Source organism: Mustelus asterias, chromosome 18, assembly GCF_964213995.1.
Source record: "Mustelus asterias chromosome 18, sMusAst1.hap1.1, whole genome shotgun sequence".
Classification (NCBI taxonomy): Eukaryota; Metazoa; Chordata; class Chondrichthyes; order Carcharhiniformes; family Triakidae; genus Mustelus; species Mustelus asterias.
In genome coordinates this window covers 84,591,097-84,608,732 of record NC_135818.1, presented here as the reverse complement: position 1 = coordinate 84,608,732, position 17,636 = coordinate 84,591,097, and the positions used below count along the sequence as shown (strand labels likewise).

The following is a 17,636-nucleotide window of genomic DNA, read 5'->3' as shown; positions in this document are numbered from 1 at the left end:
AGTTTAGGGGTGATATTACTCCCCATATTGGGGTGCTATTACTGTCAGTTTGGGGGTGATATTACTCTCAGTTTGGGGGTGATGTTCCTCTCAGTTTCGGGGTGATATTACTCTCAGGTTAGGGGTGATATTACTCTCAGTTTGGGGGTGATATTACTGTCAGTTTTGGGGATGATATTACTGTCAGTTTTGGGGGTGATATTACTCTCAGTTTGGGGGTGACATTACTCTCATTTTTGGGGTGATATTTCTGTCAGTTTGGGGGTGATATTACTCTCAGTTTCGAGGTGATATTCCTCTCAGGTTGGGGGTGATTTTACTTTCAGGTTTGGGGTGATAATACTCTCAGTTTTAGGGGTGATATTACTCCCAGTTTAGGGGTGATATTACTCTCAGTTTGGGGGTGACATTACTCTCAGTTTTGGGGTGATATTCCTGTCAGTTTAGGGGTGATATTACTCCCCATATTGGGGTGATATTACTCTCAGTTTGGGGGTGATATTACTGTCAGTTTTGGGGGTGATATTACTCTCAGTTTTGGGGGTGATATTACTCTCAGTTTGGGGTGATATTACTGTCAGTTTTGGGGGTGATATTACTCTCAGTTTTGGGGGTGATATTACTCTCAGTTTGGGGGTGATATTACAGTCAGTTTTGGGGGTAATATTACTGTCATTTTTGGGGATGATACGACTGTCGGTTTTGGGGTGATATTCCTGTCAGTTTAGGGGTGATGTTACTCCCTGTTTTGGGGTGATATTACTCTCAGTTTTGGGGTGAAATTACTCTCAGTTATGGGGGTGGTATTACTCTCAGTTTTGGGGTGATATTGCTCTCTGTTTTGGGGTGATATTACTGTCAGTTTTGGGGTGATATTCCTGTCAGTTTAGGGGTGATATTACTCCCCATATTGGGGTGATATTACTGTCAGTTTGGGGGTGATGTTACTCCCATTTTGGTGGTGATATTACTCTCAGTTTGGGGTGATATTACTGTCAGTTTTGAGGGCGATATTACTCTCAGTTTTGGGGTGATATTCCTGTCAGTTTAGGGGTGATATTACTCCCCATATTGGGGTGATATTACTCTCAGTTTGAGGTGATATTACTGTCAGTTTTGGGGGTGATATTACTCTCAGTTTGGGGTGATATTACTGTCAGTTTTGGGGGTGATATTACTCTCAGTTTTGGGGGTGATATTACTCTCAGTTTGGGGGTGATATTACAGTCAGTTTTGGGGGTAATATTACTGTCATTTTTGGGGATGATACTACTGTCAGTTTTGGGGTGATATTCCTGTCAGTTTAGGGGTGATGTTACTCCCTGTTTTGGGGTGATATTACTGTCAGTTTTGGGGTGATATTACTGTCAGTTTTGGGGTGATATTACTCTCAGTTTGGGGGTGATATTACTGTCAGTTATGGGGTTATGTTACTCTCAGTTTTCGAGTGATATTACTGTCAGTTTTGGGTGATATTTCTCTCAGTTTTGGGGTGATATTACTCTCAGTTTTGGGGTGATATTTCTCTCAGTTTTGGGGTGATATTGCTCTCTGTTTTGGGGTGATATTACTGTCAGTTTCGAGGTGATATTACTCTCAGGTTGCGGGTGATTTTACTTCAGTTTCGGGGTGATATTACTCTCAGTTTTGGGGTGATATTACTCTCAGTTTTGGGGTGATATTACTGTCAGTTTAGGGGTGATATTACTCCCCATATTGGGGTGATATTACTGTCAGTTTGGGGGTGATGTTACTCCCATTTTGGTGGTGTTATTACTCTCAGTTTGGGGTCATGTTACTGTCAGTTTTGGGGGTGATATTACTCTCAGTTTTGGGGTGATATTACTGTCAGTTTTGAGGGCGATATTACTCTCCGTTTTGGGGTGATATTACTGTCAGTTTGGGGGTGCTATTACTGTCAGTTATGAGGGCGATCTTACTCTCAGTTTTGGGGTGATATTTCTCTCATTCTGGGGGTGATATTACTGTCAGTTTAGGGGTGATAGTACTGTCACTTTAGGGGCGACATTACTCCCCATATTGGGGTGATATTACTGTCAGTTTTGTGGGTGATATTACTGTCAGTTCTGGGGTTGATATTACTGTCAGTTTTGGGGATGATGTTACTCTCAGTTTTGGGGGTGGTATTGCTGTCAGTTTGGAGGTGATATTACTGTCAGTTTTGGGGTGATATTACTGTCAGTTTTGGGGTGCTATTACTCTCAGTTTTGGGGGTGGTATTGCTGTCAGTTTGGAGGTGATATTACTGTCAGTTTTGGGGTGATATTACTGTCAGTTTTGGGGTGATATTACTGTCAGTTTTGGGGTGATATTACTGTCAGTTTTGGCGGTGATATTACTGTCGGTTTTCGGGTGATATTACTGTCAGTTTTGGGGTGATATTACTGTCAGTTTGGGGGTGATATGAAAGTCTGTTTTGGGGTGATATTACTCTCAGTTTTGGGAGTGATATTACTGTCAGTTTTGTGGGTGATATTACTGTCAGTTTTGGGGGTGATATTACTGTCAGTTTTGTGGGTGATATTACTGTCAGTTCTGGGGTTGATATTACTGTCAGTTTTGGGGATGATGTTACTCTCAGTTTTGGGGGTGGTATTGCTGTCAGTTTGGAGGTGATATTACTGTCAGTTTTGGGGTGATATTACTGTCAGTTTGGGGGTGATATGAAAGTCTGTTTTGGGGTGATATTACTCTCAGTTTTGGGAGTGATATTACTGTCAGTTTTGGGGGTTATATTACCGTCACTTTGTGGTGATATTATTGTCAGTTTTGGGGGTGATATTACCGTCACTTTGTGGTGATATTATTGTCAGTTTTGGGGGTGATATTGCTCTCAGTTTTCAGGTGATTTTACTGTCAGTTTTGGGGTGATGTTACTGTCAGTTTTGGGGTGATGTTACTCTCAGTTTTACGGGTGATATTACTCTCAGTTTGGGGGTGACATTACTGTCAGTTTGGGGGTGATATTCCTGTCAGTTTAGGGGTGATATTACTCCCCATATTGGGGTGATATTACTGTCAGTTTGTGGGTGATGTTACTCCCATTTTGGTGGTGATATTACTCTCAGTTTGGGGTCATATTACTCTCAGTTTTGGGGTGATATTACTCTCAGTTTTGGGGTGATATTACTCTCAGTTTTGAGGGCGATATTACTCTCAGTTTTGAGGGCGATATTACTCTCAGTTTAGGGGTGACATTACTCTCAGTTTTGGGGTGATATTACTGTCAGTTTTGGAGTGATACTCCTGTCAGTTTAGGGGTGATATTACTCCCCATATTGGGGTGCTATTACTGTCAGTTTGGGGGTGATATTACTCTCAGTTTTGGGGTGATATTACTCTCAGTTTTGAGGGCGATATTACTCTCAGTTTTGAGGGCGATATTACTCTCAGTTTAGGGGTGACATTACTCTCAGTTTTGGGGTGATATTGCTGTCAGTTTTGGAGTGATACTCCTGTCAGTTTAGGGGTGATATTACTCCCCATATTGGGGTGCTATTACTGTCAGTTTGGGGGTGATATTACTCTCAGTTTGGGGGTGATGTTACTCTCAGTTTTACGGGTGATATTACTCTCAGTTTGGAGGTGACATTACTCTCAGTTTTGGGGTGATATTTCTGTCAGTTTGGGGGTGATATTACTCTCATTTTTGGGGTGATATTACTGTCAGTTTTGGGGGTGATATTACTGTCAGTTTGGGGGTGATGTTTCTCTCAGTGTTTGGGGTGATATTACTGTCAGTTTTGGGGGTGATATTTCTCTCAGTTTTGGGGTGATATTTCTGTCAGTTTGGGGGTGATATTACAGTCAGTTTTCGGGGTGATATTACCCTCAGTTTTCGGGGTGATATTACTCTCGATTTTGGGGTGATATTACTGTCAGTTTGGGGTGATATTACTGTTAGTTTGGGAGTGATATTACTCTGTTTTGGGGTGAAATTTCTGTCACTTTTGGGGGTGATATTACTCTCAGTTTTGGGGTGATATTACTCTCAGTTTTGGGGTGATATTCTCATTTTGGGGGTAATATTACTGTCAGTTTGGGGGTGATATTACTATCAGTTTTGGGGGTGATGTTACTCTCAGTTTTGGGGTGGGGTGATATTACTCTCAGTTTTGGGGTGATATTACTGTCAGTTTGGGGGTGATATTACTCTCAGTTTAGGGGTGATATTACTCTCAGTTTTGGGGTGGGCTGATATTACTCTCAGTTTTGGGGGTTATATTACTGTCAGTTTGGGGTGATATTACTCTCAGATTGGGGCGATATTACTCTCAGTTTTGGGAGTGATATTTTACTCTCAGTTTTGGGGGTTGATATTGCTCTCTGTTTGGGGGTTATATTACTGTCAGTGTTTGGGCTGATATTACTGTCAATTTGGGGGTGATATTACTGTCAGTTTTGGGGTGATATTACTGTCAGTTTTGGGGTGATATTACTGTCTGTTTTGGGAGTGATGTTACTCTCAGTTGGTGGTGATATTCCCCTCAGTTTTGGGGGTGATATTACTCCCAGTTTTCATGTTATCAAAGAAGCTCTCTTTCCTGCAGCAGGTTCTTCACATGGCAGGGTTGTGTGGTGTCATGGTCACTGTTCTCCTGAAGGCTGGGTAGTTTGCTGCGGACAGTGGTCTGTTTGAGGTTGTGCGGTTGTTTGAAGGCAAGAAGTGGGGTGTGGGGATGGATTGATGAAGACAAACATCACGCCAAGGCCATCCCCACACCCCCACTTCTTGCCTTCAAACAACTGCACAACCTCAAACAGACCATTGTCCGCAGCAAACTACCCAGCCTTCAGGAGAACAGTGACCACGACACCACACAACCCTGCCACAGCAACCTCTGCAAGACGTGCCGGATCATCGACACGGATGCCATCATCTCACGTGAGAACACCATCTACCAGGTGCACGGTACCTACTCTTCCAACTTGGCCAACGTTGTCTACCTGATACGCTGCAGGAAAGGATGTCCCGAGGCATGGTACATTGGGGAAACCATGCAGACGCTACGACAACGGATGAATGAACACCGCTCGACAATCACCAGGCGAGACTGTTCTCTTCCTGTGGGGGAGCACTTCAGCGGTCACAGGCATTCAGCCTCTGATCTTCGGGTAAGCATTCTCCAAGGCGGCTTTCACAACACACGACAGCGCAGAGTTGCTGAGCAGAAACTGATAGCCAAGTTCCACACACATGAGGACAGCCTAAACCCGAGATGTTGGGTTTATGTCACACTGTCAGTAACCCCCACAGCTTGCCTCCTGGACTTGCAGAATCTCACTGGCTGTCCTGTCTGGAGACAATACACATCTCTTTAACCTGTGCTTAATGTTCCCTCCACTCACATTGTCTGTATCTTTAAGACCTGGTTGGCTGTAGAGATTTGCATTCTAATCAGTATTCTGTAACTTGATCTTGTGTCTCTGTGCCCTGTTTGAGAGCAGATTTCCACTCCATCTGATGAAGGAGCAGCTCTCCGAAGGCTAATGGCATTTGCTACCAAATAAACTTTAACCTGGTGTTGCTAAAACTCTTACTGTCAGGAAAGGTCAGTGAAGTGAGACAAACTGAGTTCTCAAAGTTCTCCCCCACTGGGAGCTTTCCTCACCTCATGCCTGGGTCAGTGATAGACTGATTGACAGAGATTGACTGTGGCGATCTCCATTATCGCTGTATTAAGCACAGTAAGCTACAGGGCTATGGGCCGGGTGCAGGAAGGTGGCATTAGAAAGGGCACCTGCGTGTCCTTGGGCTGGCATGGACAAGATGGTCCGAATGGCCTCCTTATGCACTGTAACTTTTCTGTGGTTCTGTGTGACTGCCAGGGATGGTGGGAGGTGAACGAGATGAATCTTTATTCTTCTTCATTCTTGCATTCCTCCAGTTTGGAGCAGATAGAAATGCAAATATTTTCTCTGTTGATCTGGTCTCAATAAAACAAGGAGAGCAAATGTGCTGAAGCCATCCTGAGAAGATTGCCAGCTGGAATCTCTCCAGGTCTTTGCCTGATATTTGCTGATGTCGGAACAGATCCTGATGCAGGCTTCTTGTGCTGTCGCCATTTGGGACATTCTTGTTTCCTCCATGTCAAACCTTATCCTTTTTAAGTGGACACTTTACAATCTCGAGAGTCTCGCTTCCCCTCTGGTCTCAGTTGATGTTTGGCCTGCCGTCCCTGCGATTGAGACACTGTCTTCACCTCCTTAAAGGGATTTGTGTTGTGGATAACTCTCTCACGTCACAGAACAGCTGTGGGCACAGCTGTCGGAGAACCTTCCTGGTACAGCAGACACAGAAACGACCCGTAGAATCCCTACAATGCAGAAGGAGGCCATTCAGCCCATCGCGTTTGCATCGACTCTTCTAAAGAGCATCCGACTCAGACCCATCCCCTTGCCCTATCCCCATAACCCCACGTATTTACCATGACTAATCTATCTAACCTGCATATCATTGGACACCAAGGGGCAATTTACCATGGCCAATCCACCTAACCTGATGTCTTGGTCTATGGCTGAAGGTGGTGAAAGGGCAGAGATTTAGCTCCAAGTAGGTGCCAGGCACAGTCACTACTGAACCCATCTCTGTCTCTGTAATCCCCTCCTGGCTTACAAGCCCTCCACTGAGATATCCGGGTTCCACCATTAATGTCTGTTCCTTTGCCTACCCTACCAGTACCATTCCCTCGCTAAACTTATGGGGAGGTGATGGCCTAGTGATATTAACGCTAGACTATTAATTCAGAAACTCAGCTAATGTTCTGGGGACCTGGGTTCAAATCCCGACACAGCAGATGCTAGAATTTGAATTCAATAAAAAGTATCTGGAATTAAGAATCTACTGATGACCATGAAACCATTGTCGATTGTCGGAAAAACCCATCAGGTTCACTAATGTCCTTCAGGGAAAATCTGCCTGCTCTGGCCTACATGTGACTCCAGAACCACAGCAATGTGGTTGACACTCAACTGCCCCCTGAATGAAGGTGACAAGGGATGGGCAATAAATGCTGGCCAGTCAGCGACACCCATGTCCCACAAATGAATAAAAAAAAGAATTTTAAAAACTTCTCTGCTTCTGTATCTCTCTTGCCTCTTTTTAGAAGTTCCTTAAAACTTTCCACTTTGACCAAACTCTTGGTCACCTGTCCTCGTGCATCCTGCTATTGTGTTTTAATGCTCCTGTGAAGCCCTGTTTCCCCATGGACCTTTAAATCATTGCCGAATGGTCAGGGACTCCCCCGTCGCTTCCCTCCCTTCGTTCGGGCTGACCAAGGATCGGAGCTGAAAATAGGCCACTTGACCACCTCAGGCCCATCTGCTGTTTAACTGGATCATGACTGATCTCTGTCTTAACTCCATCGACCTGACCTCATTCCCATACCCCTTACCTCACACAAATTCCGTTTCTGAAATTTTCAAATGACCCTCAACCCAAATCACTTTTCTAGGAGAGGAAGTTCCAGATTTTCACTGTCCTTTGTATGAAGGGCAGCACGGTGGCACAGTGGCTAGCACTGCTGCCTCACAGTGCCAGGGACTCGGGTTTGATTCCCGGCTTGGATCACTGTCTGTGTCAAGTTTGCACGTTCTCCCCATGTCTGCGTGAGTTACCTCCGGGTGCTCAGGTTTCTTCCCACAGTCCAAAGATGTGTGGGTTAGATTGATTGGCCGTGCTAAATTGACCCTAGTGTCAGGGGGATTTACAGGATAAATATGTGGGGTTATGGGGATAGGGCCTGGGTGTGATTGTGGTGGGTGCAGACTCGATGGGCCGATTGGCCTCCTTCTGTACTGTCAGGATTCTATGGATTCTATGAAGAAATGTTTCCTGACATCACCCTTGAGATTCATGGCTCTGATTTTAAGGTTTGCCCTCCTTATTCTGGGCTGAATGATCAACACAGTAAGAGTTTTAACAACACCAGGTTAAAACTCTTACTGTGTTTACCCCAGTCCAACGCCGGCATCTCCACATCCTGAATGATCAAGACAGGGAAGGAGGCAATATTGCTGTCAAAATAACTCATGTTGCTTGCTGTTATTTCTGTGGGAATGCCACAAGCGAGGGACAGATAGATGGTGGGATTATCACAGAAACTGTGACAGTAGGGTTTTGGAATAAATGAGAAATAGGCACAATAATAATATTTGTATGAATTGTTTTTGTTTACTTTGCTTTAAACAAACAGTTTAGTGTTGGCTTGTAGAGGTTTAAAATGTGCATTTTGAACCAGGTCAACTTTTTTTGTACTTACAGAGTAGAAATAACTGGTACTGACACGGGGGGGAATTTCCGACCGCGCTTGTCCCAAAACTGGAAAATCCCGCCCGAGGCCAACGGACCAAAGCATGGTCCACCCCCCCCCCACCCCCCCCCACCCCCCGGCCTTATTCCCATGGTGAGCGGGAGAGGAAAATTCCAGTCTTAACGTTCAAAAATGAAGTTTGCGTGCTCATTATCAGTAAACTGTTTTATTCAATAACACACTCATAAAGTTAGCAATGTTGTATCTTTCATCTTGAAGAAATCAAATGTACATAAGTTCTTGATAAATAACCAAAGAGTTGGTCTCTTGGATTTTTTTATTTTCTACAATAATATTCCCATTATCATTTGTCCTACAGATTTTTTTTCTGTCCTGTACAATAGTATCTAATGGAGAAAACGCTGGAAAATCTCAGCAGGTCTGGCAGCACCTGTAAGGAGAGAAAAGGGCTGACGTTTCGAGCCCAGATGACCCTTTGTCAAAGCTGTTCCTGGACTCATCTGGACTCGAAACGTCAGCTCTTTTCTCTCCTTACAGATGCTGCCAGACCTGCTGAGATTTTCCAGCAATTTCTCTTTTGGTTTCAGATTCCAGCATCTGCAGTAATTTGCTTTTATTATTTTAATAGTATCTAATGCTGGGGAAGAAAGAAACCCACCACTCCCTAAACTCCTGTCCTCCAACTAGTTTCTCTCTCCCTGCCTTATCAACTCCTTTGACCACCTTAAACACCTTAGTTAGATCTCCCTCAGCCTTGTACGCACAAGAGAATACACAGGAGCTGGTTCACTCGCTAGTACTCCTGACAAAACTTTACCTAATAACACAGACTAAACCTTTGAGTTATTTGGTCAGAGGAGCAGTGTATGTCCAAACAGAACCCCATCAGGGCTGGGGAGTGGAGCGCAGAGGTGACTAACTTAAATCACCACTATAATAGAAAAAAAAAAGCAGATTTGCAGGGACCTATTTTTTCAAAGCAGGTTGTTGTGATCTGGAATACACCATCTGCAAGGAAGTAGAGTCAACAGCAATTTTCAAAAGGAAATTGGATAAATATTTGAGTAGGAGAAGGTTTCCAGGACTCTGAGAGAGAGCACGGAGTGGAGATTAATTGAATAGCCCTTTTTCAGGAACCGACACAGGCCAGGTGGGCTGAATGTCCTCGTTCTGTATTCAATGATTTTATGAGACTAAGGCGGAAATTCTCCCGTCACGCCCGCCGTGCGAATCGTAGCGGTGAGACCAAAAATGTGGCGGATCATTTGAAGGTCCGTTAAGCTCGGGTGGGAATTTCTGGTCTTGGGGTGCACACGGCCGGAGAATCCCGCCCTAAGGCTCCTAACAATTTCCATTGGGGAGACTAAACGCAGACTGGGTGACTGCTTTGCGGAACACCTTCGCTCAGTCCGTAAGCAGAACCCCTGACTTTCCTTTTGCTTGGCATTCCAGCTCACCATCTTGCTCTCCCATCCACATGTCCATCCTTGGCCTGCTGCAATGCTCCAGTGAAGCCCAACGCAAACTAGAAGAACAGCACCTCATCTTCCGATTAGGCACATTACAGCCCTCAAGACTCAACATTGAGTTCAACAACTTTCGACTGTGAATTCTCTCCTCTATCTTTACCCCCTTTTTTGTTTTCTTTGTTTGCCCCACGCAACCCCCTCCCTCCCCCACCGGGCCATCTGTCACTTATTCCTTTAGTTTTTCTGTCACTGAGCGCTGACCTTTGTTCTCCTGTTAACACACTCTATCTTATCGCGATGTACTATCAGCAGCTTCTTCAGTCCTTGATGCCACCATGAACAAACACTCCCTTTGTCTTGTGTCCATGATATTTGTCAACCTCTCCTTCGCTCTGACCTAGCCCTGACCTTCTTATTCTGCTCCAACTTCTCCACCCTCCCCTCCAACTATATAACCCATCACATTTCGATCTCTCTTTAACTCTGAAGGAGAGAGTTCCAGACTCGAAAGGTTAACTCTGTTCCTGTCTCCACAGATACTGCCAGACCTGCTGCATTCATTCAGCATTTTCTGTTTTCATTTCACATTTCCATTATTGCTGGAGTAGGTCCACGATGGCTGTTCCTTCGCCACATGGAGCGGTTCAAGAAGACGGCTCACCACTGACTTCTCAAGGGGCAATCAGGGTTGGGCAATAAGTGCTACCCCAGCCAAAGAATTAAGAAATTAGAAAGTAGATTGTTCTGAACACAAAACTAATCTCTCATAATTCAGTTTATCACTTGTTACAACTGTACAAAACATTGGTATGGCCACATTTGGCGTACTTTATACAATTCTGGTCGCTCTGCTATAGGATGGATGTTATTAAAAGATTTACAAGGATGTTACTGGGACTCGATGGTTTGAATTATAAGGAGAGGCTGAATAGGCTGGACTTCTTCCCTAGAACGTAGGAGGATGGCCTTATCGAGGTTTATTAAATCATGAGGGGCATAGATAAGGTGAATAGCCAAGGTCTTTTCCCCAGGGTAGGGGTGAGTCCAAAACCAGAGGGCATAGGTTTAAGGTGAGAGGGAAAAGATTTAAAAGGGACCTGAGGGACAACTTTTCCACTCAAAGTGTGGTGTGTGTATGGAATGAGCTGCCAGAGGAGGTGGTAGGGGCGGGTACAATTACAACATTTAAAAGACATTTGAACAGGTACATGGATAGGGAGAGTTTTAGAGGGATATAGGCCAAACGCAGGAAAATGGGACTAGCTCAGTTTAGGAAACCTAGTCGGCATGGACGAGTTGGGCCAAAGGGCCTGTTTCCGTGCTGTATATCTCTATGAGTCTTTGACACTTCATCTGCACATCAAAAACGAACCTTTAACATGATGCTTTTCACTTTGAACAATACTAAAAGCTTCCCAGGGATTGTTATCAACCACTTGTTAACAGGTTGCTTCACAGTTTCTTGTTAGTTATTAGTTGAGGTGTAGGTTGATCCCGAAACTCAGTTTATTTAATGATTTGCTTTTATCCCTTTTCAATGGCCATGAATAATAGAAAAGATCTCTGCCCCTCACTTTGTTTTCCAAAAATACACTCCATTCATAAAATTTATAAAAGCACATTCTGTAATAGTTTGAATTTGACATTGTGTAAAGTGTTCGGTCGGTATCACTGCAGTATCACGACACTCACCATTTACAGAGGTCATATTTATAATGTATATTTAAATTTTGTGTCAGACACTCTGTGATGCTGACAGCCCTTGGGGGTTTTTACATGGTTTCCAACCCTGTGTTGCTCTAATTCTGGTCTGCTGGATATCCCTAATCTCCTTCATTCCACCAATGGTAGCGTGCCTTCAGCAGATTTGGCACTACATTCTGGCATTCCCTCCCGAAAACCTCTGCCTCTCGCCCTCTCCCTTTAAGACAGAACTCTGTTTTGATTCAATGTTATTTATTTTATCCCAATACTACTTCCCCCCTCCCACCACCCCCACCCACCACCCTACTTATACAGGACATTGGGACATTTTCACTACATTAAAGGAACCAGTTGTTGTTGTGAGGACAGAATACAGATATGGTGGGGAGCCAACAAGACTTGCTCTTGGTCTGATCTTCTCCGACAGAATTCCATGCAAAGTAACTGGAACATCCCATGGAAACGTGGGACTGCTGTTCATGACCCATCACTCCAGCTTGTTTCTCTTTCTCTATCTCTGGTGTTTCCTGCCTAATGAACTCACCGTCCCAATTTCCATTCTGGATGCCTATCAACCTCAGCTCCCTCACGGCAGGGTGGCACAGTGGTTAGCGCTGCTGCCTCACAGCGCCAGGGACCCGGGTTCAATTCCGGCCTCGGGTCACTGATTGTGTGGAGTCTGCACGTTCTCCCCGTGTCTGCGTGGGTTTCCTCCCACACTCCAAAGATGTGGGGGTCAGTTTGATTGGCCATGCTAAATTGCCCCTTAGTGTCGGGGTATTAGCTAGGGTGAATACATGGGGTTACGGGGGTAGGGCCTGGGTGGGATTGTTGTCGGTTTGGGTTAATGGGCTGAATGGCCTCCTTCTGTACAGTAGGGATTCTATGATTCTATAAGTGCCTCGGAGATACCAGTCCCATATTACCTTGGCTTTATCCATCTGGTTTATTTCTCTGCAGTGTAAGCACAGTCCGAGTGACTCGATTCCTGCAAGCGGATTTGCGCATTAGGCAATAAAATCTAATAAAACTGATCCTGAAATTTTAGCCAGCTTTAGATTACCGGAAAAATCTGAAAGCCAGCTGTTCTTTTCATTGCTGGTCTCAGGGTTAAACAATAGATTTGTTTGGTTTGCAGCTCCAGCGTAGAGTGTAGACGCATCCTTACACCCCCACCCTTCCCCCCTCACCACATCCCTCCTCCCTGCCTTACCCACCTCCTCTCCCTCTGCACACTCCACCACTTAGAGTCACAGGGCGGGGTTTTCCAGCCATACTCGCCCCAAGACCCAAAAATCCTGTCCAAGGTTAATGGACCTTTGCGTGGTCCTGTCCCGCCTGCTACGATTCCCATGGCAGGTGGGACAGGAGAATTCCGGCCATCAGGTACCTATCTATTCTGATCCCATTTTCCAGCACGTTGTCCATAGTCTTGTATATCTCAACTTTCTGCAGCCCTCACTCTACCCACACCCCTCACCCTCGATTCACCCATCGTACTCCATCCCCTCCCACTCCCCTTAGCCCTCTGCTTTCCTCCACTCCTTTCCTCCATTCTTCCGGCTCCACACCAGCTCCCATCTCTACATCTCACCATCTCTGCAGCCCTTCCCCCCTCTCCCCCCCGCACATGCCTCCTGATAGCCCCACCTGCCCCCCTCAGCCCACCCTTTCCCATTCATCCATCAAAATGGTTATCACTCTCTCCTTCTCCAAAGTTCTGGTTTTTTTCATTGTAAAATGGAGCTCAGGTAAAGTTTAGAGTCTATTTATTAGTGTCACAACTAGGATTACATTAACACTGCAATGACGTTACTGTAAAAATCCTCTGGTCGCCACACTCTGGTGCCTGTTCGGGTACACTGAGGGAGAATTTAGTATGGCCAATGCACCTAACCAGTATGTCTTTCAGACTGTGGGAGGAAACCGGAGCACCTGGAAAAAACCCACGCAGACACGGAGAGAACGTGCAGACTCCGCACAAACAGTGATCCAAGCTGGGAATTGAACCCGGGACCCTGGCGCTGTGAGGCAGCAGTGCTAACCACCGTGCCACCTTATATTCTAAAATATAGGTAGATGGTGCATTGTTCAAAGCTGAGGCAAATCACACAGACCAGGGAGGGACAAAGGCCCTGACCTTTGCTGAAGTACATAAGGAGGCCATTCAGCCCTTTGAGCATATGCCTTTGTTCAGTTAGATCATGGCTAATCTCACACTTCCATCTTTTTTGGTCCATCTTGCTACATTTAACCAATCAAAATCCAACCTTCTCCATCCGAGCTCAGCCTTTTGGGGGAGGGGCTTCCAGATTTGGAAATGTGGTAGGATGAAGGAAATTGGGAATGCATCAAAGGTACTAATTAGAGGAATCCAGAGATCTTGGAGGGTTGTCGGGACTGGAGAGGATTGCAGAATATAGATAGCAGGGAGGGATTGGAACATACTCAACAGATGAACAAAATTACACTCTCAAATCTTCAATTTCTACTCCTTACGTTTCTCTTCTAAGGAGTTATTATTCACAGCAGTGGCTATATTTCAGAAGTGGCTGTACTGTGTTTCAGGGCATTCTGAGGAAACACAAATCTTTCCTTGTGTTTTTCTGGATATTGTTGAAAGGGTGGAATGGGACTGGGATCACGAGGATAAGTGGAACCAACAATTTCCCACAGTTCTTCTCATTGGATTCAATGGATAACAGTCACGAGTGGGAATTCCGTGATTATTTTTTCTCTCTCCAGTCTAGGGCAACCTGGGTAACGATCCTATTTGCGATATGAAGTCCTTGTCGAGAGGGAGATCACAAACAAAGCACTGGGGCTCATTTCCACAAAAATAGAATTGAAAAGCAGGACATCTACGTTCACAGACTCTGGGACTGCTGTTCATCATTCCGGTCTCTGAAAAGAGAAATACAAAGGTACTGGAAAGGCTGAATAAAAGATCAAGTATACGAGGAACCAACCCAGGCTCTATCCCCGTAACCCCTCACATGTGCCCCACTAATCCATCTAACCTACACATCTTGGGACACTAAGGGGCAATTTAGTACGGCCAATCCACCTAACCGGCACAACTTTGGTCTGTGGGAGGAAACCAGAGCAGCTAGAGGAAATCCACAGACACGCGGAGAATGTGCAGACTCTACACAGTCATCCAAGGCCAGAATTGAACCTGGGTCCCTGGCACAGTGAGGCGTGCTAACCACTATGCCACTCTCAGGACTAAATGGTTTTGTTTGTGTTACGTAGTGTACTTAGAATCTTACAGTGCTGAAGGAGACCTTTCGGCCCATCAAGTCTGCAACGGCCACAATCCCTCCCAAGCCCTATGCCCATAACCCTGTGCATTTATCCGCGCTAGTCACCCTGACACTAAAAGGCAATTTAGCATGACCAATCCACTTAACCCACACATCTCTGGACTGTGGGAGGAAACTGGAGCCCCCAGAGGAACCCCACGCAGACACGGAGAGAATGATCTCCCAGTAGTTTTAACTGGTCGTATTAGTCAAATATTTAAAACAGGTTGTCTACATATCAATGAAAATCCAAGATTAGCGCTCCCAAACAATAGTCATGAGATTTGATCCAAGTTACAATACTCTGGCCCCCAGATCAATGGAAGAGTAGATGGGAGGCCCAGTGACTCAATCTTAGCTGAAGAGTGAAGCCAGGCTCTTTATTAGTTTCTGCATCGAATCGGATATTTTCAGTGTTTGTTGTATGCATGTGTCTAGAGTTCTTGTCCTTGCTGACACTCACCCTAGTTACCTACAGGCACTGCAAAGTCAGAATGGGCCAAGAATTAGCAGTTGAGTTCACCTTCAACAGTAACACCCATTGACTGCACACAGGTAAATCAGAAAATTGCCAGGATGTGTGGGAATGGTTTGGAATTGCATGGAATGGTGGGAAACTGCTCACTATTGATCTAAGCTCAACTCCCAACTCAATTTCATCTCTCAATCTAATCTTTCTTGCTATAGTTTCGCTGTTAATTTTGCTTTCTGTGCCTGCTTTAATATTGATTGTTCTGCCACTTCCTGGTCCAGACCTTGCACTGCTCATTAGCAATTCTTCCAACTTAAGTGAAAAATTGTTTTAAGAATTTCCTTTAAGGAAATACATGGTTGCTTGCCCTGTTCACACAGGGCCCAGATGCCCAGCAGAGGTCTCTGCGTATTTGATGGTTGGGTGACAGCAACTTCCAGTGCACCAACTGTTGGTTCACAAATACTAGAGGAGCACCCCACTTCCAGCCTGGGCAGAATCTTGTGGTTGGTGCAAAATGGTAGAGAGCACTTTGATATGCCACCTACCCCGCCCTCCCCCCCCCCTCCCCTCCCTCCCTCCCTCCCCCTCCCCTCCCTCCCTCCCTCCCCCCTCCCTCCCTCTCCCCTCCCTCCCTCCATGCAAACCAATTACAGGATAAGCTTACAGCCAAGAGACCACTTGTTTATTCAGAGCCCCAGCTACAAAACACTGGATGAGATTTAGGGCTCTTGGAAATCTTGAAGGGCTAGTGGACAGATACAAAATATAATTTATGTTGACCTTTAGCTCAAGAATGCTGCAATACAAAAGGGGTGGGATGTTATGACACAGCTTTACAGGGTACTGGACACATCCTAGCTGGAGTACTGTATTCAGCCCTATGCACTGCACCTCAGGAGAGACAAGATCGGTCTCAAGGTTATAATGAAGATTCACAGGAACATTACTGGGGCGTTAAGTGTTATGCTTGCAGATGCTGCCCTCGTAATTTACATTGCCTTGGATATAGATTAAGCAGCGATCTAGCTGATGATGGTGATGATTTGACAGGGTATTTGGATGGGAGTCCAAAGCAATGGGGAACAGCGAGGGATGATCTGAGGAAGCGCTCTTGCACAAAGAGTCCGGAACTCTTTTCCCCCAGAATATTCAAAGGGCCAGAGTTTTAAACCCGAGGTGTATATTGAGAGTCAAGATACAGATTAACCTTGATCTAATTCAATGGTGTTCAGACTGGAGGTGGTATCTATCACCTTGAAGCGCAATTCAGGGTGTCAATAAATGTTGGCTTCACTGGTGATACCCAAATACTGAATGCAGCAACAAATTAATCACAGCTCACCATCTACTCCAGAGTTAAAGAGTTACCCCACACCTCAAAAGGACTGTCAAAAAATGGTTCAATGATAAACTGCATTGTTTGTATGTTCCTACTGTTCAGCAACTACTGCCACCAGTGTTGAACAATTGCAGATGTCAACTTTATCATTTTCTCCATCTACCCCAGAAGTGAAAACGATTTGAGAAATATTCAACAGGTCTCTGAAACATTCCCTCCACATGCAGACTAGTTGAGTATTTATAGCACTTCCTGTGTTGGAGAAAGCCAGGCAAACCTGCAAGAGTGCTCAGTCTGCTTTTCATACCCTCCCTGACAGTGTTACACAGGCATCCCAAAGCATTGCAATCATTTCTCTTTGATGTTGTTTTCCAAATTTAAATGAATCTATAAATTATGAAATCCAGTTGAGACACAGCTTAAGTTCATAGGTTGGAGTAGAAATAGGCCATTTGGAAATGGCGGATATGCTCATCCCCATAACCAATTAAAAATCTAACTCCTTAAAATTTACTCACTGCCCCAGCATCCACACTTTGGGTAGTGAATTCCATAGATTTGCAAACCTCGAGTAGTTCCTCAACTCTATTTTAAATTTACTACCCCCTAAACTAAGATTATGACCTCTTGTCCTAGATTTCCCCACAAGAGGAAGCAGCCACTCTACATCTACTTTAGCCATACCTTTCATCTTGCAAACCTAATTTCTCCCCTTATTCTAAATTCCAGAGCGTATCGGCCTAAACTGTTCAATCTCTTCATACGACAAACCCCTCATCTCTGGAAGTGTAAAGATGTGCACTGAATGAGAAGGTTTCAATGCAGTGGTGAGTGAAAAGTGCAGCCTGCCATGTTTAATACTGATTTGCTATATCCCTTTCTTGGAAAATGTGACAAATGCACAATGCTATTCACAAATAGCACTATTGATCCATTTATTGGTAGCTTTTGCTGAAACTTGATAATACATAAAGCATTAAGTCTGGTCTTTATACTTACAACACAGTAACATTTTATTAAGTTTGAACTTTTGCTTATCTGATGCACACA

At 44.8% G+C, this 17,636-nt stretch overlaps 1 protein-coding gene across 1 annotated transcript in view; it reads left to right on the top strand.

Moving 5' to 3' along the window:
- Positions 1-17,345, top strand: part of ttc7b (tetratricopeptide repeat domain 7B) — a 348,584-nt gene extending 331,239 nt beyond the window's left edge. Inside the window, exon 20 of the mRNA XM_078234474.1 lies at positions 17,316-17,345. Coding sequence (XP_078090600.1) covers positions 17,316-17,330 — 15 coding nt within the window. The 3' untranslated portion in view covers positions 17,331-17,345. The remainder of the gene's footprint in view (positions 1-17,315) is intronic.
- Positions 17,346-17,636: the final 291 nt, after the last annotated feature.